Source organism: Mauremys mutica, chromosome 1 (genome assembly GCF_020497125.1).
Source record: "Mauremys mutica isolate MM-2020 ecotype Southern chromosome 1, ASM2049712v1, whole genome shotgun sequence".
NCBI lineage: Eukaryota > Metazoa > Chordata > Testudines > Geoemydidae > Mauremys > Mauremys mutica.
In genome coordinates this window covers 109396276-109420856 of record NC_059072.1, presented here as the reverse complement: position 1 = coordinate 109420856, position 24581 = coordinate 109396276, and the positions used below count along the sequence as shown (strand labels likewise).

The 24581-nt window shown below is 41.1% G+C and overlaps 1 protein-coding gene across 2 annotated transcripts in view; it reads right to left on the bottom strand.

Annotated features, from left to right (window-relative positions):
• Nucleotides 1-786: 786 nt before the first annotated feature.
• IPO8 (importin 8) overlaps nucleotides 787-24581 on the bottom strand; it is an 80046-nt gene continuing 56251 nt past the window's right edge. The window contains exons 17-25 of one of the 2 annotated variants that reach the window (XM_044990676.1): nucleotides 24339-24405; nucleotides 23510-23635; nucleotides 22920-23017; nucleotides 22158-22253; nucleotides 20416-20636; nucleotides 9393-9598; nucleotides 5774-5995; nucleotides 4789-4905; nucleotides 787-4067 (exon numbers count right to left, since the gene is read on the bottom strand). In XM_044990676.1, coding sequence (XP_044846611.1) covers nucleotides 3970-4067; nucleotides 4789-4905; nucleotides 5774-5995; nucleotides 9393-9598; nucleotides 20416-20636; nucleotides 22158-22253; nucleotides 22920-23017; nucleotides 23510-23635; nucleotides 24339-24405 — 1251 coding nt within the window. In that variant the 3' untranslated portion in view covers nucleotides 787-3969. The remainder of the gene's footprint in view (nucleotides 4068-4788; nucleotides 4906-5773; nucleotides 5996-9392; nucleotides 9599-20415; nucleotides 20637-22157; nucleotides 22254-22919; nucleotides 23018-23509; nucleotides 23636-24338; nucleotides 24406-24581) is intronic. The other variant, XM_044990684.1, reaches the window with a different exon arrangement.

The window sequence follows — 24581 nt, the reverse complement described above, 5'->3', positions numbered from 1 at the left end:
CAGGGAACCATGCCTTAATTAGCCTAGGGCTTATATACCTCCCCATGACCACTCTGCCACTGCTCCCTGGTCCTGCTCTATCACAATATGTACTTTTAAATGGTAAAATATAAACATGAAGAGCCCTTAAATGAGAGTTTATCAAACTGGAGGTCCTAACACAAAAAGGGGTCGCAAAGCTACTGTAGGGGAGGTTGCGGTATTGCCACCCTTACTTCTGCGCTGCTTACAAAGCTGGGCGGCCGGAGAGCAGCAGCAGCTAGCTGGGCGTCCAACTCTGAAGACAGCTGTGCTGCCGGCAGCTGTGCATGGTATTGTATTGCCTGATGGGCTTCAAAATCCTACCGTTCCAATGGCTGCTCTTGTCTACTAACTTGTGATGTAATCTAACCTTCAGTAAAGACTAAATTTCTCCACCTGGACAAATGGCAGATTCTGAAGTCGTAAAATCACTTATTTCCATACCTCCTCTCCCACAATTCCCACCCCCAAAACGCCCTTTTCCTACTGAAGCAAAGAATCTTACTATGACACTCTGCAGAACATGTTTTACATATTTTGACCCAGCCACTGCCAAAGCATGTCAATTTTAATCAGTGCAGGTTTTCTTCAGTTTGGTATTCTGCTTTCTTCCTGGAGCTAGCCACTTTGGTAGTAGAGTTTGCTTTGTTGCAAAAACAGACTGTACTCTTCCCGCTTCACAGAAAGACTCAGCCAAAGCAAAAAGAGGAAACCAAAAGAATAATAAGAGTCGCCAGAAGTTTAAGAACGACAAAACAGCATTTGAAATTTCACACCCAGGACCGGTTAATTTATCTGAAAAAGATGTTTTACCACATAAGTTAACACTTGCTATAATTATAACCTACACAAATCTAATTTCATACTTAAGCACCCATAGCGTCCATACAGTCACCTTCACACTTAGTGAATGCTGGCACAGGGCAGCAAAGGTTACTTTTATCAGCCTTTGTTTTATTTGACAATACATTCATAAGTCTGCATTTCCAAGGGCGACTACATCTTGCTCAGTTCAATGTTGCTGGTATCTGACGTTCCACGATTACCCTGGCTTCAACTGAGAAAGTAATGCACATTTGTACTAAATGTAGTACAAGCTGGAGACATCTCAAGAAGAAATCCCTACAATCCCTTGCCTATTATGATTGTGTATGAATGAATATTTATCACATTAAAAGAGAACCACATGTAAAAGGGGAGTTTGGAGCCCAGGAAATCTTGGGACTTTTTCTTTAATTGAATACCTTTTCAAAAAGAGTATAAATTTATGTTTGTTTTTTGCCAGTAGAAACATTTGCTCAATCTGCTGGGAAGGAAAAAGCTAGTCACCCTTTTGTGCACCACCTCCTAAAATCTCCCCTCTGACCACAACTGTAAGATACCAAATAGCAATTCAAATCCATTGTCAGAAACATCTGGATGAAATCTTGGCAGTTCATTTGAAAAGTATACAAGCAGCAGCATTAAGGGAACAACTATGACTCAGAAGGGTGGACACAAGGATAGTGCTATACAGTGGTAGATTCCTGCTTGAACATATTAACTCCTGAAAACTACATTTTGATTATGCAATGACCTTCATTAGTGGAAGAAAAAAAATCCTTTTGTTCTTAGTTCTGGTGGGAGGAGAGGCTTTGAAGGAAATCCCACTGACTGACAATCAACATTTTATACATAAATGAACAGAGCTTAAAACCTCCATTTGCCAGATGCCCAATGGCAAAAAGGAAGCTTCCATTGCCAAGTATGTGTGGAAAAATCAATGCCACCGACTTCTGAATAACTTTTGTTTAGAACTGTGAACAAGTTTCTAGCTTTTTATTGTTGTAAAGAAATCCCAACTGTAAACTGAAAGTAAAGTGATGTAGTATGTAGTGTTATCCATCTAGAGTGTTAGGGAGACATCTCCAGCCCTAAATCTCTGAAAGTGACCAATGACTTTGGGGCCTGATTTTCAAAAAGTACAGAGGCCTCTGTCTCATATTGGACATCCAAAATCACCAATCACCTTATTAGCAAAGGCACTGGGGCCTGAATTTTCAAGTGTTCAAAGCTTCTCAGGCTTTAGCGGAATGAAAGCAGATCTAAGAGACATGATAGTTTTTCACTGCTGCACCCAGGGTTTTGAATAGTAGCAGTGAAAACTAACAAAAACCAAGTCAATTTCATTCTGGGGCTGCTTTGAAGAAAAAAAAAATCTATAAACAGTGGCAGAGAAGGCCATTGGAGAGGACCTAACACTGAGGCTGAGGGAGGGGTAAAGTAGCAGACACATGACCCCCACAGCAGGAGGTAGAAGGCTGAAGAGGGCTAAAGCAGCAGAGGACCTCTCTCCACCCAGCAGTTCTAGCAGGCAGAAGATTCTGGGGTAGGAGGAGGGGAAAACAGGAGAGAGGTATTTTCACAGCTGGGCAGTGGGAGAGACAGAGGTTAGTATAAAAGATGAGAGCCCTGAGCAGCGTCCAAGGACACCACCCCTCCCCCTTTGCAGTAGCTGAAGAGGTGATGGGGAAGGAAGGAAGAGTTGAGCTTTTTCAATTGGGTACCACCCCAGGCAAAGGGCTTTTCACCTTTCATGTCAGTCTTGGGGTAACAGTTGTCTAGTAAACACTTTCAAGTGATCAGACACAAAAAAAAGACATGAAACATGGATTAAAGATTCTACCTTCAATCCTCATTTTAAAATATTTAACCATTTTAATGTATCCCCGTCATTTCCACTATAACTTTGTTAACCCCTTAGTTATAGAAGAAGGATTTCTGTGCATATCAGTATTTAGCTGGGTGTCTGCTTAAGACAAGTTTCACTCTACGAACACACATACAATCACGTATTTGTGTATATTTGAGTATAAGAGACTGTCCTTTTAAACATGGGAAAATTAAACAGGACTAAATTACAGCACTGGGAATAGGAGCCAGATGGGATGCAGAGTAGAAATTCAGACATAAAAAAGCAAGATTTGGAGCTACTTTCCCCTCCACTAAGATAAATTATTGCTTTAAAATGTTATGGCCCCCCATTTTTCAGTACTATAGCTGGAATGATAATGAATCACTAAAGGAAAAGAATTTATAGGGTCCCAAAATAAAACCCAATATTCAGCAATAAAGGAGACAAGTTGTCATGTAGCTCATCTACTCGCAAGGGCCAGAGATTGATCACTCACACACTTATGGAGATGGAAATTATTTGGTACCAGTGTCTGTTTTGATCTGAACGTGCCAGGGCATGAGTGCCATTACAACTCAAGTGGGTTGTCTTTTAATGGAGAGATCTCAAGGACATAGGCTGAGGTGACCGTTGCATCAAGGGAAAAACCTGCTTTTTTTTTTTTTTTTTTAATAAGAACCCTTGAAAGCCCCAGAGTATGCTTTATAATTCCAAAAGAATGCCCAACATACAAAGGTCTACACCAAGGAGGGAAGTTGAGATGATGTTTTTGAAACCAGCAATGTATATGCAATTAACAAACAACTAAGTCATGTAGTAAAAGACAGACAGTAGGAAAACACGGAACCGAGGCTTACAGTGCATCTAGAAGAATCCTTACACTTAAAAAAATTACGATACACTCAAATTCATTTGTTCAGATAATCCATATACAACAGAAGGCACTGTTATCCATATGAATCCACCAATTCTGCACAGCAAAAACCTGAGAAGTGCAACTCAACTAGATTCAACCTAGCCCCTCTCAGTCATTCAGTTTCCTTGAGGGCAGATGTTTTCTTTTCAGTCCATCAAATTATAAAAACACCACAAGAATTTGAACATTACAGTAGCTGGCTAGAAAGAGCAGTCTGGTGAGGAAAACACACTGCTGTCTCCCAGGGGAAACCATCTGGAACATCAGATTACCCTCCCCCACACACTCAGAAGTCATGACTGTTTTATAATAAAATATAATGATGAAGCCATTCCCAGAGTCCTTTGCAATTTCTCCTTCAGTTGCCTCCAGGAGCATTTCCACCAAAGTTAAATGCTGTGATCAGTCCTTTGTTGTCAAATGTGTAGCCACTTTGTTGTTCTATCGTCTTGGTCTCTAGAATTCACAGAAGGGAAAGAAAAGGGGTATAAAAGTAGAGAGCAATTGTGTCTGATCTACATAGTCCTGTGCGAAAGAGGAAGCTTGTGGAATGAACTCTATTGACCAATATTTCATTCTCAGATCTGCCATGGCAGTGATAAATTGCAGTAGATTCGATTTTTTTTTTAAAGTAACATTCCACACCCCTCTCTAGGACAGAAATTGAAAGATTAATTTATTATGAAATAATTATACATGACATTGCATTGCAGGCTCCTCAGTTTAATGAACTTATTTCCATCAATGCAGACCCCTTTTTAAATGTTCAAATGCTTATATTTACTGTGAAAAGTAATTTTAGTGGTAAAAAAATTAAACAGCTGTAAAACACACACCGATCTATAACAGTCTTGATCAAATGAATGGCTGTCAGCCATTAATTTACTCTTTATGTGCAAAATCCATCTGAAAATCTAGCTCAGTCCCTATATAGTTGTTTCAATCTGCCAGATAGGAGTCTACAAATTAGAGGCAATGCTAATCTCTAGGTGAGATTCATTACAGTGCAGAGACAGCATAAGGCCCTATGCACCGCTTATGCTCCTATGCACCGCTTAAACCTCCTCTCAGACCCAGGTCAAGTAGTGCACAGGGACTCATGTTGGCCCACTGCACCACCAGAGGCAAATTCTGTTCCAGAGTCCCAACAACACATAGCCTCAGAGAAATGACTGACCTGCAGCACTTCGCCGGTGTTCTGCTAATGTGTAAATTTCCTGCAATTGTTTCTTCTGATCATCGCTCAGTGGTGCTGTCAGTGAGTGGTACCAGACTGCATCCCGGATCTGAACCGCTGTCAAAACAAGGAGTGGATGCAAAGTGATTATCAGCCTGTGTTTTAAGGCTATTTCAGAAGGACAAGATGAAAAAGACAGAGAGAAAGAAGATCTGGGTTTGTGGTTAAAAAACACAGACCTCACACCTCAACACTGGTTTAGCACCTCTGTCAGCTTCTCAGAACACAGATGAAGTTGGCCTATTTCCAAAAGGGACTGGGTTTTGAGGGGCTTAAAATTGAGCACGTGCTTAAGAGCTTTCTGGAAACAGGGACTTAATAATGTTTCAAAGTGTGCCCAATATTCACAGCCATGTTCAATTTCACAGTCAAAATGCATCCACTATGCTGAAAATTAGACTCATTTCAAAAGTAAAAAATAAAACAATAGTTGTTAAAACTTCTGGACAGGAGAAAAATGCTTTTTCCTTTAGGGTTTTGACAATTTAGAAAATGAGAAATACTTCTATCTGAGCACTCAAAGGACACTGAAGTAGTTTAGGCCCTATAATTTAGGTTTTGTTTGAAAAATTGCAATAGAGATAGTATGAACAGAAATGATTTCAGGACCTTTTCAGTTAGAACACTTGTTCAGCTTTAGATGTATCCTTGGGTGTGTGCTAGCCACAGATTTCATGGTTATGTTAGAACAGGAGAATCAGAAAGTGAAACTCATTAGTAGAAAGGGGGAAATTTTTCAAAAATCCAAACGGAGGTAAATCAGCATAAATGGTGAAGCAAACATACAAAAAAGATCTTAGGTTATTTTTCAGTTTCAATAGTGCAAGAGGTTACTAGTACCACAGATAAGGATTTAAAACAATGATTAACGGAAGTGTCTCTGAACTATCATATTAAAGAATTATGCAGACAGGCATGTACGTACTTAACAGTGCGTGTGTAAAAAACTGATATTCATCCACACCACCTTCAAGGTCAAGGGGAGTGCTGAATCCTTCCAGAGCAGTTTCTTCCAATGCATCTTCATCCCAGTCATCATCGTCATCATCCTCATCTTCATCTTCTCCTCCACCACCACCTCCTCCATGATTCTCTTGCATTGCCTGACTCACTTCATTTGTCTCCTCTTCGTCACTTGGGATCTCTTCTGCAAACATATCAACATTTTTCTTTTTAAAATCATCATATGCCTTCAGTAATTAAAAATATTAAGGGACAAAACATGTACACATACATTTTTAGCCAGAAAAGGGACCACATTTTAAAAACAAACAAACTTGAAGATTTGAAAAAGGAAGCCATCAAAATATTTCATACATTTTAGAACACAGTTATGCTCTGTTTCTAATACTACCTTGGAAGTGTGAAACTGAAATTTGCTCTCACATGTACCCAATTAGTTTGTGAGTAAAAGACTGCTGTAGGAGCAAAACAGCAACTTTTCTCTTTTCAATTACCATATATACTCATTCATAAGCTGAATTTTTTTAGTAATAAAGGGAAGCACCAGAGAAGGGGGTCAGCTTATGAATGGGTATAGACAGGGAGAGGTGGGACACAGCCCCTTCCTCCAACAGAGGGAGCAAGGAGAGGCAGCACAGCCAGAAGGGAAGAGGCGGGGCCAGAGTCTCTCTGCTTCTGGCCACACTGCTCTCCCTCAGCTTCTGAAGCAGCTACTGCTCCAGGGATGGCAGGCTGCAGCCGTGCCACTCGGCCCCGCCCCCAGTCACCCGACCCAGGCCTCTGGAACATGCTGTGGCCACGCAGCCTGATCTGACCTGCCGGAGCAGGCTGCAGCTGTGCTGCTCAGCCTGCCGGAGCAGCTCCAGCCAGGCCAGAGACATCCTCCCCTGGCCTTCCCCAGATAAGGTGGGAAGGGATGGGATGGGGAGAGTGTGGGGGTCCCAGGCTAGGTTGGGGTCATGTGGGGGGTGGTCACAGGGGTTACTCCCCTGACTCCCAGCTTCTCCCCCCAAAAAATTTCCCCACCAGTTGCTGTCCCGGCCCATCAGGGTAAGCAGCTGGTGCGCCGGGACACTTTGTTTACTTAGGTTTACCTCTGTGCCTGCGGACGCTCGAGGTAAACAAACCATCTTGGCCCACCAGCAGCTTATCCTGATGGCCCGGGAGCCAAAGTTTTCTGACTCCCAAATTATAGGGTCGGCTTATGAATGGGTTATAAAAAATTTCCATTTTACTTATCCATCTTGGGGAGTCAGCTTATAAACAAGCCGGCTTATGATCAAGTATATACGGTAATATAAATCGCCTGTCATTTTGCTTTTTAATAAAATACAGCAAATAAAGACTTACTTGGACTTTACCAAGAGATACCATATACAGTTAAGACTTTTTGTCAAATGTATTGCCTACCAACCTTTAGAGAGCTCTCTTAACTGCACACACTTAAAACAACTTCCCTTGGTTGTTTTACCCAGCTTCGTATTTATGAAACAGCCATCATATCCTGAACCAAAAACCCGAAATGTAAGTTCCAAACATTGCTATTTCTGACTTAAGCAAGGTCTCAAGTTACTATGCCAAAATATCTATGAAATATTTTCAAGAATATAATGGGGGCTAAAAACAGCATTTCAAGTTTTTCTTTTGTCAGCTGGATAAAATGAGTGGAATTGGTTATATCTACTACGGGCTAATGGACAGCAGTCTGGAATGGGTGGGACTGGAGTTTTAGGCAAATCACAGTGCAGAGATCTGAGCAGCACATGGCTACTGAAATGATTGTGTAGCTACTGTACCACGTTCTTATGCTCATTAAGTAGAGGCAACTCAATTTAATTACAATTATGTCTGAAATTTGCATCTCTTAAAAGCATTTCATTTGTACCCATCTTAAGCATTAGAGCCTACAATGGTTTTATCTCATACTGCAAATTAGATATCCAGACAATAAAATAATCTGTCATTAATGCTGTGTAATATACACTCTCCAGTGCAGCAAATTCTCTGGATTTTTTTTCCTTTTTGCCGGATAGATTGAGAGGAGGCCTCTCTGCCACAGGAATCATGATCATCTCAATTCCTGCTTTGTAAACCTGTCCTGAAGGCTCTTTGTGCCAGGGTGGATTGATTTAAACCAAAGCAATTTACATCATTGAGTCTGATCATGATTTAAAGCAGTAAGCAGGAAACTTTTATATAAAGAATTGATTTTAATCTCGTTTTGCATTTGTTTATTATTTTCCTAAAGAAAGACTGATTCTCATTGACTGGTAAACCATTAAAGCATGTTGATTTGCAACAAAATATTGCCTTTCCACTAAATTTGGTACATTTTGCTAACCAGGAACATAAACTATCTATACACAGTTATTTAAGCAATTATATAGATTAATTTACATTCATTCACATTCTTAATTTTTATATTTTATTATGTTAGAAAATGGTAAAAGATGCATTTATTTACTAGAGGATTTTCTTTTTTACTCAAGATTTGTGTCAATCTCTATTAAGATTGGAATTTGGAATTCAATTAAAAGTGCACAAAAAGAGCACTTTTAAAGTTGTTTTATTAAACAAAACTACCTTAAATATGCTGGATACAACAGAATGGAGTTCATCAAAACACGGTTTTCCATTTAAAATGGATTTATCAAACAAAGGAAGCATTATCTGTAGTTAGTGAATTAAACTGATTGTTTCCACCCTTCAAGTTTTTAGAACTAGTAGATCTCATCTTCTTACACCTAGTTTTTATTCATAGATTAGCAGAGGAAAATAAGCTTTTCTGCTTTCTTCAACTCACAATTGGTTTCTTAACTTTGAATGAACTAATCATTGAACTGAACTAGCTGATTAAACTGAAATGAAGAAAATATTTTCTGCTCCTGCAGAAGAAGCTTCTGCTGTCAAAAGCTGGTTTAGCATTTCAACAAACTCTGGTTCCAGATGGCGAGCCAATGACTTCACTAGTTCAGTGGTTTGACTTTCCTTACAATGTAAAATTAATTGTAAATAAATTTTCATTTAAAAATAAACCTATGTTATTTAAATAAAAAACTCCCCTTTAAATTAAAATATCAGTTCTTTTTGAAAAAAAAGTCATTTTTTAATCCATCTTTCCTTTTGCCACCCTCCATCTGGGAGAAGACGACATGCCAGGGATCCCTTCCAAGCCCATTATCATTACTTTTTAAATTAGTTGAAGAGGTAGCTATTGGGGACATTTTTTTTCCCAGGGACCAAGAATGCTGCCTCCACAGCACTGCCCAATTTCTGCTGGCCTATTAGTCAGGAGTCTCCTGTGCATGCTGGTTTACAGAGCCCATTTGTGATTGGGCACCATGGATTTGCAGCTTTTATTATTTTTAAAACAAAACTGCCCTTGCAGGAGAAGTGACATAGATACACCCCAAAAGGGCTTTAGCATTAATTTTAAGAGGAATGACCAATTCACAAGAGGATTTTTCCAAGCATCCAATAAACCAGACCAATTCAGCAGAAAGGCTGATGAGTCTTAAAATCAACTGTAATTTCAAACACATTTAAAATTCAATCCAGAATGTGGAAATGGGAGATTTTACCATTATCTTCTGCATCGTGTTTTTCGTCTTTAGCCTGGTCTTCCTGTTCCGTAAATTCTCGTGTAGCACATACTTGTTTTAATCCCAGAAACAGGAGCAGGATTGAAGGAACAATCTGCGCAGCCACAGCATCTACCGCAGGAGGTCGGTTTTGCAATTCCATTAGGATGCTGAGTCCTATTATACACATCTTTCTGTCATGAAGTCTAAAGCAATACAAATATGTTACATGAGAAACAGGTCCCTTTGTATAGATTAAAGAAGTAGAATTACAGTACTAAGCAACAGCTCCTAAATATATTCTTCCGCTAGGTTTTTAAATGCAAAATTCCCAATAGCAAGTACTGCATGTAATAACTGATTGATCACCTAACACACACTGGCTAACTTCCTAGAGCTGTTGATTAGGATTCTCAAATACAAAGAAATGTAATGCTAAATAAACATGGTTAATGGTGTAATTTATCTGTTGGACACAGCACATCACTAAACTGGACTGGAAAATCTATTTGAATTGGTTTAAATAGGAGTACTGTCATATGGATTGAAAACCGGTAAGAAAGGACCATAACCAAAGGAGCAATGACAAACAGTAATGTACTGAATTGGGGGGGCGGGGCGGTGATCTGATGGAGTGCCACAGGGGCTGTTTTTATTTAAACCAGGGATTCTCAAACTGTGGGTCAGGACCCCAAAGTGGGCTGCAACTCCCTTTAAATGTGGTCGCCAGGACTGGCTTAGACTTGCTGGGGCCTGAGGCTGAAGCCCGAGCCCCACTGCCCGGGGCCGAAGCCAAAGGCCAAGGACTTTAACCCTGGGCAGCAGGACTCAGGTTGCAGACCCCCTTCCTGGGGTTGAAGCCCTTGAGCTTCAGCTTTGGCCCCCCTGCCCAGAGCAGTGGGCTTTGCCCCCCGCCCCCACCTGTGGCAGTGGGGCTTGGGCAGGCTCAGGCTTGGGTTCCCCCTCTGGGGGTCGAAGTAATGTTTGTTGTCAGAAGGGGGTCGCAGTGCAATGAAGTTTGAGAACCCGATTTAAATAGTCCAAATTGTACATTAAATTTGTAGATTAAATTTAATTCAGAGATGTTGCAAATATCAATGAGATGAAAGAAATAATTTTTCAAAGGCATCCAGAATAATGGACCAGGAGATTTAATCAGGAAAAATGCAAACTAACACACCTGGGGAAAAGTAACCCAAAGATATTCTATGGGAGGGAGTTGGTTGGAAAGTGGTAGCTGAAAGATCCCTAATACTGACCATATGCAGGAAATTAGATAAGTGCTTATAATGCAATCACTTTTTTTTAAAAGTGCTTTTGGGCTGCATAAGCAAAAGTATCACAACCGCCATCAGAACAGGGGTAAATCCTTATCTACTTCTGACACTCTTTAGTCTGCACTTCGAATACTGGGTAGTACTAGAAATACCGTTCAACTGTGTTTCTGACTAGATGGCATTTCGCTATTAAAGAAACTCTTCTTTAAAAATTCTCAGTTACTGACAGCTTTTGTGCAGAACTCCAAATAGGACAAGAAATATCCTACAGGAAAGATAATTTCCCCTGAGCTACCATAAAAGATGTTCTGCCAACCTGGCTGGCAGGTTCTCATTCCCTTGCTCCTCCAAGCAACATAGCAGCCCTATCCAGTTTCCTGGATCCATTCCAGAATGTTACTGCTAACAAGACTGTAACGGGTGGGAAAGAGGAAAGGATAAAAGGGGTAGAAATCTCTTTTTAGCTGTCTGATCATAAGAAGTTTTCAACTGGTAACAAACCGGCCATTTTCCATAGTCTCACCATGGTTACATTTCTCATATGGTGTGGCCATGCAAGTTATGGCATCTAACAAAACAAAGGCTCTTGGGAGACACTTTTGTTGCAGAGTTAGTATTTCTTAGAACTAGAAGGATGGGTCAATGCACGTAGAGACTGGAGAAACTAACAGGATGCACATTTAAAACAATATTGTAATAGCAAGGTCTGCAATAAAACTTCTAGGGAGCCCCCCAGTTTTAACCATTAAAAAAACTCCTACAATTTCATTCCTAGTCAAAGGCCACACATACCATGGTATTAAGACATAGGGGGCATTTGACGATTCAAGGAATCTGCACAATTTATAAATTCTCTGTATGTATGTTTACCAAGCTGCAAACTCCATTCTGAATATGCATGCTTTGCTCTCTCTATTGTCCATTACCTCCAAGTTGGACCTAAATTCCAACAGGAGTAGTGGCAAAAGCTTAATACAAGTGCCATTGACTTTAAGTGCTCTCCCACTGAAGTTAAACAGTTCTTGACAACAGACTGGCTCCCAGCCAGGAGAACAGTTTATCACGGGACAGGACACCCAACAATGAAGTCACCTGTAAGTGTCTATGATCATCCTCCTGATGCAGGAGTCATCTGACAGAGGGACTGGAAGGTTTTGAAAGACCAAAGCTGATCTTTTGGCTCTTTTTGGCAATTTTCACCAGCTTAAGATGAGGAAAATTGCTGCAGGAGGTGGATGAGCCAAGAGGAGAAGAACCTTGCCTACCTGAATACAGATGGTCCCACAAAGAAAGGGTGAGCCAGAGGGAGGGGAAATTAGTATAGGGTTTATTGCTTTTTTGCAGATCTGTGTAATTCTCCTGCTATTAAAGAACAATGTTGTGTGCAAAGTCTACATGTGTTATGTGCTGCACCTTCCACGTGGCCCTTTGGAGAGTTACCAGAAGATTTACACTTTTGGGTGGAGTTCTGGGTAAGGGTGTTACCAAAATTATTTAGCTAATATTATACATTTTTAATAGAATCCATACTTATGCTAAAGTGAACCACTTTTCACAGCATCCTCTATCCTGAAATATAGGATCATTAATGATCTGGAGGATGGCGTGGACTGCACTCTCAGCAAATTTGCAGATGACACTAAATTGGGAGGAGTGGTAGGTACTCTGGAGGGTAGGGATAGGATACAGAGGGACCTAGACAAATTAGAGGATTGGGCCAAAAGAAATCTGATGAGGTTCAACAAGGATAAGTGCAGAGTCCTGCACTTAGGACGGAAGAATCCGATGCACTGCTACAGACTAGGGACCGAATGGCTAGACAGCAGTTCTGCAGAAAAGGACCTAGAGATTACAGCAGACGAGAAGCTGGATATGAGGCAACAGTGTGCCCTTGTTGCCAAGAAGGCTGACGGCATTTTGGACTGTATAAGTAGGATCATTCCCCTCTATTCGACATTGGTGAGGCCTCATCTGGAGTACTGTATCCAGTTTTGAGCCCCACACTACAAGAAGGATGTGGAAAAATTGGAAAGGGTCCAGCAGAGGGCAACAAAAATGATTAGGGGGCTGGAGCACATGACTTATGAGGAGAGACTGAGGGAACTGGGATTGTTTAGTCTGCAGAAGAAAAGAATGAGGGGGGATTTGATAGTTGCTTTCAACTACCCGAAAGGGGGTTCCAAAGAGGATGGATCTAGACTGTTCTCAGTGGTACCAGATGACAGAACAAGGAGTAATGGTCTCAAGTTGCAGTGGGGGAGGTCTAGGTTGTATATTAGGAAAAACTTTTTCACTAGGAGGGTGATGAAGCACTGGAATGGGTTACCTAGGGAGGTGGTGGAATCTCCTTCCTTAGAGGTTTTTAAGGGCTTTGTCTGGGATGATTTAGTTGGGGATTGGTCCTGCTTTGAGCAGGGGGTTGGACTAGATGACCTCTTGAGGTTCTTCCAACCCTGATATTCTATGATTCTATGATAGTAAAAAGTATGTGTAAGCTTTTGTTTTTGGAGCGCACATTGAAAGTAGCATTTTGCCGAAGTTTCTGACAACAATAAGCAACTGATATAATTGTTGCTAGAAACTAGGCACAAATTTCCAACAACCTTGGATAGCAAGTGCATGGCAATGGAAATATTAGGGTAAGAATGACACAAACTACTTTTTGGGAGTTTGCATTGATGGCAACAACCTAAGGTATATATACTACTCAGCAGTAAGTTATATTTCTGGACCAGTCCATGCTGCTGGTTGTATCCCCTGATCAATGGAAGGGTTTAACCCGTATCTTTCTGTATTTGTGCTGACTGTTCTCTAACACTCATGGATTTGGTTCACTGTGATTACTTGACATCTTATTAACACCCCCGCCCCAAACCTTTAAGTAACAGTGTATTTAAGCTACCAGAGGAATCTGAGCAGTCAGCACTGAGCCCAGGGGGAAGGCAGCTGAACTGTGGGTTCCAGATCTCAGGAATGGGCTCTAGACAAAGGATCTGGGCCCCAAGACTGGGGCAGTGACTGAGCTCTATTCAGACACCAGAGGCTTAGAATACCCAGGGATCCAGAGGCTCCTCTTAGAGCAGTTTGGTGAGTGGCACACAGGGGGTGCCCAACCAGATCTGAGACAGGCATCAAGCAAACCAAATGGTTACAAAGATGTAATAAATAGGGGCTTACACAGGAATGGGGATTTTTAGAAATTGCATTAGGCCTCTGAGTATGTTAGTCCCAATTGGGCTTAGCAAAGCAGTTCTGTTTTCTGAGTGATGCACAATAGAATAAGCTACTTAAAAAGAGCAAGCACAGCCTTCTGGCTACAATAGTCCATCCAAGGGAAAGCAAAGTCAACCAGCATATCAAGCTGTGTGTTTTGCCTACGTGGTGTTTTCAATCTCCCTCATTTATTGCCTTGAGAAATTTATTAACTGCAACCAGGCATGAAGGATATCCTCTCTTTCTCTAACTTTTAGGATTACACACACACACACACACACACAAAAGGAGCTGAAATCAGGAGGGTGATAGAATTCAGGAATTCTATTTCCAGTTTTGCAACCAGGGGAAAAAAATGTAATTGCTCAGTGCCTCAGTTTACCCATCACTAATACAGGCTTACCACCACCAGTTACGCACACCATAATGTTGTAAGGCTTGATATTTGTAAAGCCCCTTGATATTATTAGATTAAAGGTGCTGTATATGTGCAAAGCAAATGTACAAGGAGATCACCAAGATGAATTTTGTAAGACCAGAGAGAAAAACTGAATTTTGATCCTTGCACACCTGTCTCCTGCAGCTCCTTTCTATGATAGCAGCCCCTTATAGCCCCAAAATCCATACACGTTCTGTAGCTTGACACTGGAAGCCTTGAAATTTCTTAAAGTCCCTACAGTGCAATGAACTAATTTTACTATACGTGCAACAGAACAGTGAATAATCTTATAATACACCTCTACCCCGATATAACATGGTCCTCGGGAGACAAAAAATCTCACCATGTTATAGGTGAGACCGCGTTATATCAAACTTGCTTTGAACCCCCCCCTTCCTTGTTCCCTGACCGCCCCCTCCAGAGACCCCCGTCCCTAATCACCCCCCAGGACCCCACCCCCTACCCAACCCCCCTGTCCTCTGCTCCAACCCCTATCCACTACCACCCCGCCCCCTGACAGGCACGCACCGGCAGCGGCAGGAAGCGGAGCAGCCCGGCCCCAGTCTGCTCCATCCTGCCAGCTCCCAGCCATGTCGCTCCGCTTCCCACCATCGCTGAGTGCGGGGAGTTTGGGGAAAGGATGCCCCCCCGTACTCACCTGCAGCGGGAAGTGGAGCGACGCGGCCCCAGCCCGCTCCACTTTCCTTGCCCCGGCCCCAGCCGTGTTGCTGGGAGACGGCTGGGGAAAGGTCCTGCACTCACTGGCAGCGGGAAGTGGAGCGTCACGGCTGGGAGCTGGCGGAGTGGAGCTGGCTGGGGCTGGGCTGCTCCACTTCCCACCACCAGTGAATGCAGGGAGGTTGGGGAAAGGACGCCCTCCGCACTCACTGGCAGTGGGAAGTGGAGTGACACGGCCTCAGTCCGCTCCATCTGCCACCTCCCAGCCGTGGCGCTCCGCTTCCCGCTGCCGGAGAGTGCAGGGGGGGGGGATCCCTTCCCCCCAGCCCCATCCCCCAAGCAACACAGCCGGGGCCGGGGCGAGGGAAGCAGAGCAGGCTGCTCCCGGCCCCCTGCTAATCTCTCGGGCCACTCTGGGACTGCAGGGCCCCCAAAAAGTGCCCTCCCACAGCTCCTGCCCCCCATACCCTGGAAGGGAGGGAGCCCCTGAGCACCCCCGAGAACCTCTGCCCCTTATCGAACCCCTCGGCCCCGGCCTAGCCCGGCACCCTTAACACGCTGCTCAGAGCGGCATGTCAGAGCTTTACCGCGTTGTATGCGATCCCACGTTATATCAGGGTAGAGGTGTATGTGTCAATGCCTTACAGTCATGTAATGCCAACTCCAAAATAGAACATTGCAAAAATTCAAGAAGCCATAGTAATTAGTGCCTCCACTTCCTAGTAAATTCCCCTTCTTGGACAATAAAGGAGACTAGAGGACTCAAGAATAAATCCATTTTAAATGGTAATACTTAGGAGCTAACCCAAACACTTTCACAAATATAGAATATGTCTTTCCCTATGTTTTCAAGCATTTAAATGAGCAGTTGCAAGAAGGAATGTGTGCTCTTGAAATATATTGTGGTGTTAGAGGTCCCAGAAGGATAGTTGAAACTCAGGCACTAGGCCAATTTTAGTGAATTTGAGACAAAGGAAGAACTGCTTCTTCTGCCTGTCAGCCACAGATGAATAGCAGAATTAGTCATCATCTTACTCAAAGTTCAGCAGTCTGTTATGCTGAGTCTGTATCAAGTATCAAGAAGATTTAACAAACCAAATAGGATATTTTTTGTAGTGGGGAAGGAAGCTCCAGCATCCATCTAGTCTCTCCCCACCACAGGCCCAGACTGAAGCAATCCTTCCACCTGCATGAGGTGGCCTGGACAAAATTCCCTGAGGTGTTCGCTAGTGTTGATCCTGAGTCACTTGGTCAGCAATGTAAAACACTCTTCCACCACACATGCACTTTCCTTGCTACCTGAACAGCACTCTCAGCCTGGAGTGCTAAGGATCCAGACTGTTCCCCAAATGGAAGCACAACATACTACCATAAGGCACGTCTATTTTTAACATGTTGTGTGCAGTCTTCGTAATCTGCAAGCCCTTCTGTAGCCCACAAATGCTTGTTTCAGTAATAAACAGAAGGAGCTAAAGGATCTTTTCTACTTTAAATTGAATCCTAGGAAATTCAAAGAGAAACCAGCAAGACTTTCTTATACTAATTAGCTGCCTCTGTCGTGTTAAGAATCAATTTTCTTTCAGTCACATCAATGCATTTCCTTTTGGAGTTGCAGCTAATTAGCCATTTCCTTTAGGTTACAGAGTTTGGACCAGCCTGAATTTCCTATATCAGATCTTCTGCTTAAATAAATACAAATCATCAGTTTTTGAAAGATTATGAGTGAAATCCTAGCTCTTTTGAAGTCAAATGATTCCTATTCATCAACTAAACATTCTTATTCAGCTTTTAGAGAATTCAACTATTGATTTATCACATGTCCAAACCAAAATTAAGTTTTCCTTTTCACTTTAGTTTCTGTAGAAGAATCTTTACTAGGAAGAGTAAACACTGAGCATGCAAAATATGGTTCATTCAAATTTCAGACCATGGAGGAAAAGATGGCAAATAACACACGTACAGAGGGTTTTACAGGTCTCTTCACCACCCTCACTCTAATTCAATCTTAAATAACTACACAATACATATTTCAGTCTACATGAAACAATCCAAACAAAGCACATTATATACGTACAAATATGTACCCACAAATGTGCAATATCCAGGGGATACACTCTATTTATGCTTCATCTATACAGGGCAGTCTAATTTAGCTCAACCCCTGTACCCCCACAGATTAGTTCTAGCACTCCAAGTCACTAGCAGCTCCAAAGAGTCACCGTATTTTTAAATAAACCTAAAAGAACAGTTACTTTCTTTATAGTAATACACCAAGTCCAAAACCGAACAGCTTCCTGCCAGAGCAGAGATGACTTGCTCCGCCCTCTGTGATGTTGTCTGTCAGCACTTGGACTGCAGATCCCTGAAGAGAGGAAAGGAACGCTCTGCATGCTCCGAGTTCCAGAACAGTTACATACAGATGAGCTACTTGCTGAGACCACACGCCCAGAGTCTGTAAGTGCTCTAAATGAGCTGCTCATCCCTGAGCGGAGTCTTGGTTGGCAGAGGGGAGGAGAAGGGTACTCCCTTAAACACCTGTAATGCATCTTTCCTCCAGTTTAATGGGGACACAACTTCTTGTGGGATTGTTTCCTGCATGGCCATGTGATGTTTGCTTGGCAAATACACTGATTTTAACCATCCTTGCATGAAGCATAGCTGAAGTCTAGCAAACTACATCATGTAGGCATAGAAAGTCATATGACTCAGAAGCATGAGCCATGCTCTTATGAATGTCTTTGAATGAGCCTGCAGGTGGTTGACAAGGTCCACTGTGGTCTGGAATCTTTCTTACGGGAGATAAGCCTTTGATGACTTGGAATTTAACATGGCTAACAGGAGCACTCAGGGATGAAGCCTATTAGAGCCTTTTTCCTCCAGTTCTAAGGAGGCTCCCATTGAATGCTCTAGGAGGAGGAGTTTAAGGCTCTTTTGCCTTCTGAATTCTTTTTAAAAAGGAATGATAAAATTCAACATCTGTTGAGCTACCCACTCCCTCAAGGCAAAAGAGGCATTTCATTTGACCATCCTTCAGTGGAACTAGAGCATCACAAGGAGGGGCAAGTTTTGAACCCCACAGACTTTGCTTCAGCCACAGAAGCTAGATCCAGTACTGGGGAAGTCCCTAACATTAACAAGTCATGCTTTAGGGGGTTTTAAGCCAACAGGCATAAAAATAACCAGAAAAACTAACAATTTATGCTATCTATAATATACTAACTATACATACGAAAGAGATTTAAGTTGTATAGAGCACAATAAAAGGAGACATAGCACAAGCTGTTTGAAGGAACAGAGGGATGGTTGGAACTGCTCTGCCCCTTATGTCCTTGGTTAAGGAAGGGGAGTGAGAGCATCCAGGGTGCTGGTGTGGACATTGCTGGCCAGAAGAACCCAATCTCCCTCCTGCATCCAGGACATGTGCAAACCAGAAATGGGATCCATGTGGACAGTTACGTGAAGAAGAGACCTATCCATCTTTTCTCTTGAAGTACGGAATTCACTCTCCATCCCTCCCCCTTGGCAGTCAAGGCTTTAGACCAGTGACAGGCTTCAGCTCCAATGCCTTGTAATCCAGCACAGCAAGAAACTGGAGCTTTATACCATTGGACAGAGGAGATTCTCAACTTTCCAAACTGACATACAGAAGTGTTTGGCCATGTATATGTTATAAGAAATGTATATGAATTCCTTAATATGAGATTGCCAACATCGTCAAAAAATATCCGCCCTACTTTTCAATCATCAGTTCAAGCAACCTTTGTAAGTGACGCACTTCACATTTCTTTCAAGCTATATTACTTTCCCCAACCAATCCTAACTAAACCATTACCTAACAGACAATACTAGGATGAGATTTTCCACCTGTCTATAGCCAAATTATACTGCAGCAACTGACCTCTCTGCCACATTGCTATGCTGGCAGTGTTGGTTCAATTGGCAAAATGTGCACACAGGACCTGGAAGTTCACCAAAACCTCTGAGAAATGTTGGGTTTCCCTGCTTTGCTGCAGCCTACAAACTGTTCCCCTTCCCAACTGTGTCCTTTAAGTAATACATTTTAAAAAGTAAAGAAGAGGAAGAGAGAGATAAACCTACCTACTCTACACGCATGTGGCATATGCCTTTCAAGCATCCGGAATGTCAAGAGACATTTTACCTCTCAGTTGTTTTCTGGTTATGCCCCACCTGCCTCTACCAAAGTAACCCAGGTGCAATATGTATTGTGTTAATCAAAACTGTTTGTGTTGTTTGTCTCAACACACCCTGCACCAGCTCAGCCACTGCAGCCAATAATGTACACATTCTCTGGCTGAAGCTGACAGCAGCGCTAAAGGGTTTCAGCTAGGAGAGAGGGTCAAAGCAATGCAAGGACCTTGGGGAAAAACTCCAAGTAAAAGGAGGAAGAATGAGTGTGGGGTCCTAGAGGACACCCCCAAAACTAAGTATTTTTTCCAGACTACATATGGTACTAAGACTTTACTACAGTGTTGTAACGAATTGGCTCGGAAAGCTAATTATATCTCCAATCTTGGATCAGAATGACTTTCACGGTGAGATGCTGCCCAACATTTAGCCAATAACTGCCTAAGAAAAACAATCGGCTCCACACAAACCACTGCTTCAACAAACTTTAGAAAAAACATTATCTTTCAAAAATATTATGTGCTAAATGTCCTGAATTAAGGGCGCAAGCCATTCAGCATGTAATGGATGTTAGACTTTGCCTTTTTGGGTCACAAATGATTGCAGATACCTACATCTCGCTGAGATGCCCCAGTACGCACTATGTTGGTAATGTCAACCGTGGAGTCCCTTTTGACTCATGAAGCCAGCCAGCCTCTTTTTTGAGGGGGCGGGGGGAGTATGACTAGGAACAGAGTAGAGGATTTTTTTGGTTGGGGATGGTTTGGGTTATTTTAAAAAAATAAAAATAAAAAAAATCTCACACTACATTCAGCGCACTTTAAAAATTTAGAATAGAAAGAAGTTGTATAAAACACTCCACATACTCAGAAAAAACCCAATCATTTCCCTGAAATCCTGCTGGGTTGGTTCTATACTTCAGTGACTGAGATCCCCAGCACAGTGCATACTGGGCAGTCTCATGCAGAGGCAGATGTTCTGTAACCTCAGGCACCTGAGAGGCTAAAATTGATAAAGTGCTCAATGCCATCTTATACTTGCTATGCAGGATACTACTCAGCATGTAACAGAAAAGAAATACTTAATACGTGCAGGTAACCTTTAACTGCACCACAGCACTTAGATTTTTTTGGTGTGGGTTACTGTTATTTCAACTTAGCTTTGGAATTTAATTTCTTCAATCAATGTGACTAGGGATTCAAAACAAGCTCAGAAATCTGCTGCCAAGAAATGATAAACAAGGATTTTAAGAAAAAGACTTAATACTTGCCCAAGAAAACAATCTGTGTCATTCATCCATTGGTTTATGAACTGCGCTGTGATGGGCTCAGGGTTGTGTGGAAATCTGATGTTCTCTAACGTGTGCAGAAGTAGGTCAGGATTGTAGTAAAGGGCAGCTATGGCAACCTGAAGACACATGGTACGAAGCTCACTTGTTTTAACTCCTCGAGTTAATCGCTCTAGCACAGCTTCTACAAAGAGTGGGATACACTGGGGACACAGGAGGGGAAAAAAATTAAATGTTAAAAACACTGCCAGTTTGCATGACAATTTAAAAGCACTTATCAGTCTCGAACCTGCTGAAGACAAAGAGTCAACTGGAAATCTGCTTGTAGCTCATAATAGTACAGTATATTCATTTCCCAATATAAAAGCAAGAGTGTACCTTCACCTTAAGACTCTGTTTGCGTGCTTATAAAGCTTTCTAAAACAATTACCCTTTGGACTAAAAGTTATGGCTAATCTCAACACCAAGGTAAAATATTTTGGGGAAATTTGGTAGGATTTGTTTTAGAGTGTATAAAAGGCATTTTCAAGCTTTGGGAAAAGAGCTCAAATATATTCTTGTCCTAAGATAAATCAAAAACTTCTTAGTTTTAAAGCTTCACTAGGCATGTACATAAGCCTCAGCAAGAAATATATATTTTGCCAAATTGTAACAAAGTATGGTGAAAAACTTCTTACAAAAGTCTGCAAAGAGTATGGTTATTCAGATATTTGCATTGCGCAAGTTTGTATGGCTAGATTATGAAATAAACAGTTCCCTATAAGAAGGTGCAGGTATATCCCATCTTTATGAGCAAGGGAGAAAGTTTTGATTTCAATGTGCAATCATTTCATTAACACAGATGTGGCGCTTTTACACATTAATTTCATTGAAAATGTATGTGATTTAATTCCACCCCTTTCAGATTTCTCATTTAAAAAAAAATTCCGAGCAAAATTTTCCCTTCAATTACTCCAGATTTACATGAGTGGAATTCTACTAATTTCAGTTAAATTAACTCCAGAATTATCCAGTAAATGTAAGGGTCCAGGAACAAATGGACACAATCTGTTCTTGCTGTGCAGAGCTGGGGCTTTACACAAAAATAACAAAGAAGAATTTAGCCCTTAATGTGAAAAATACACTGCTCCAGATAGTGGTTGAAAATGTGTAGACAAAGATCCAGGAAATTTATAGTTACGGTACTCACAGCAACCACAATCCAGCCATACTGCAAATACTAAGTTATAGATTTTACAGCATATACGGCAATTCAAAATGCAGCACTAATAATAAAAAAAATCTGAGTTCATATTGCTGTGGGAAACAACTCCAGTAGTTTGACTTGCATGATTAAATTCTAAATCATAGCAATGTATTAAAATTTCTCATTCAATTCGCAACAAAGCAATGCTATCAGGACAAAATTTAGGAAACAGAAAGAGAATCCTACCCAAGGTACCAGTTTTTTATTGTTCAGTTTTAATCCTATTTTCTTGCTTTTTCAAGATGCCATGTCCTTTAATCTCCTCCATGAGAAACAAATCCAAAAAAATCTCTTGAACTCATTTACACTCTGCACAGTCAGTATGCTGGAGGACAATTCCATTTAGAATATCTGATTTCCTACATTTGTTCCTTAAATCTACATTTTTCATCTACTAAACTCCTATGAATCTGGTTGCATTTATATTGAAGCGTTTACACAGCATCAAATCTATAAAAGGCTGTTTGTAATATATTACCTGGTCAATACACCGCCCTTTGCACTGAAGAACAATTACTTCTAAAAGTTTGGCTGCATGACACTCCGCATCTTCTCCTGCATCTCCAGTTAATACCTAACAACAAGAATGATAATTCAGCCCAACAACATTGTATGCAATCTGCTGTGAAAATACACATAGACACACGAGAGAGCATGTGTATGGAGAGATGTACATATAAGAAACCATGGTGAAGGAGCACAAGACTGGAAAATTCAAACTGTGACCTTAGAGTTTGCAAAATCCATATAATTCTTTACAAATATTAACATTTTTCCATTATGTCATTTCAGTGCTTGTCCTTTTCTTGAAGAAAAAATTATTTTAAAAGTTATTATGAGTATCCTTGATAATTGGTATTTTCTGCTATGTGATTTCAGTTTTGGTGAATAATGGCAGATTAATAGTCTGGCAAAGTGAAATCCTGTTTTACACAGAACAGGTACAACATGAGCAACAGCATGGCAAGTTTCTTCCATAATGGTCTATCCACATGCTTCATGGATGAAAGGGGGAATTCAATTCCCATGTCCATTTAAACCGTGGCCTCTCTGAGGAGGAGATCAGTTACAATTGTGGAAATGGTTTATGTGATGTGTCCACTGGGAACCGAGCTAAGGCTTATCTTTTCACCTTGACCAATCAACAACCACCAACTGGCAAGCTTTGGTCACTCTTATTTTGAATATTTGGTGCTCAAACATCAAGGGTGAGGACTATGACAAGGAATACAAGTCTTACCTTTTTACACATAGTGTAAATGATTTCTAAATGTTTTGGATTAGACAGTAAAGTATCAGTGTCGATGGTCACATAATTGTGCATGAGAGGCATCATATCTAAAAAAAACAAGAAAAGATTTTATATAAAACCAAAACCCCCAAAACTCTAACCATTAAGGCCCTGACCCGGCAATGGGATCTACTAGTTTGGACCCCTGAACATGACAGGAGTCCTAAAGCTTCTGCATACAGCTATCTGTGCTAGCAGATGGCTTTGCAAGATGGGATTTTTAAATATAGATAGAGAAAAAGAATTAGAACAGACATAACTACATTTTAGCTAACGAATTGATCGTTCCATAATTTTTAGGATTTTCCTTTGAGCTGTGGACTTACTACAATGTGTAAAGTTGACTTATTCGGCCACATTTCTCCAAGCAAAGAACAGTGGCATTAGCTCACCATGTTGGACTGGGGTGTTCACAACAAGGCTCAAGCACATGCTCTTTTCACTAATACAGACTAAAAGGAAGTAACTCCATAAGATTGCGGATGCAACTTCAAAAAGCTAACAGTTACAATACACTACAGCCTGGGGAACAGTCATACCTGCGAAGTATTCAAAGCAATCCTGCTGGAAAACTTCAAATAGAACACCTAAAAGCTGCCACATTTGGGGGGAAATCATCTGGCACGTCAAACTGTATGCCAAGGAGAGAATTTCTTCATAAAACTCTGAAGAGAAGAAAATTTGAGGTAGGGGTCTGTAAAAGAGAAGTTTTGCTTGCAAATACCATAATCTCTCAAACACATGCCCTCAGGCCATACAGCAATGAGCAGACAGCTTTGGAAAGGTAAAATGTTATATAGTAAGAGACTGAAGAATATGGACTGAAAAATTCCAAAAAAAGAGGCATCACACTGTATTTAGTTTCTTATAAGCATTGAAAAAATGCATTACCAATGAACTAAAGAAATTGTTTCTAAAACATGTTCACACTTTTTTCCATTCTCTAAGGATTTGTTCTAATTTACAGGCTTTGCCATAAAACTCTGAAGCTTTTTAATATATGGAACTGCTGGGAGCATAAATGTAACCAAAGGTCACTTCCCCTTAATTTCAAATCAAGTTAAAATTTTATAGGGAACTGAGTTTGATGCTTTTCAGTGCTCCAATACACAGAAACTAATGCAATTGAATGTAGTAGTTTTAGTAACATGAAAACAGGAGCTCAGGATACACAAATAAGAACTAAAAATGAACTTCCTTTAGTCCTGAGAGAAGTGGCTTATTCAAGCCTGAACTTAAATCCTGACAAAGTACTTGGCAGGAAGACAGTACTATTTGCTCTGTTAGATTTAAAAATATTTCATTAGTAACTTTTTTCTGCCATATAAAACAAACTGGATACTTCAAAAAGCCAGCTTCTGCATATACCTATTACGTGTTTCTGCAAAACGAGGCCAATGATCTGTAAACAAATGCTCTCCAACTGTTGAGTTATCTGAAATAAAAATAAGACAGTTTATTTAAAAAGCTACAATCAGAGTAACTTGATCCATCCACTTGATTAATTCGGTTTGACTAAGCACTTCTTTCAAGGAAAAGAGAGTTTCCATCCTGGTTTAAACGCTTTCAACTATCATCAGAATGTTACAGGGACACATTCAGTTATAAGTA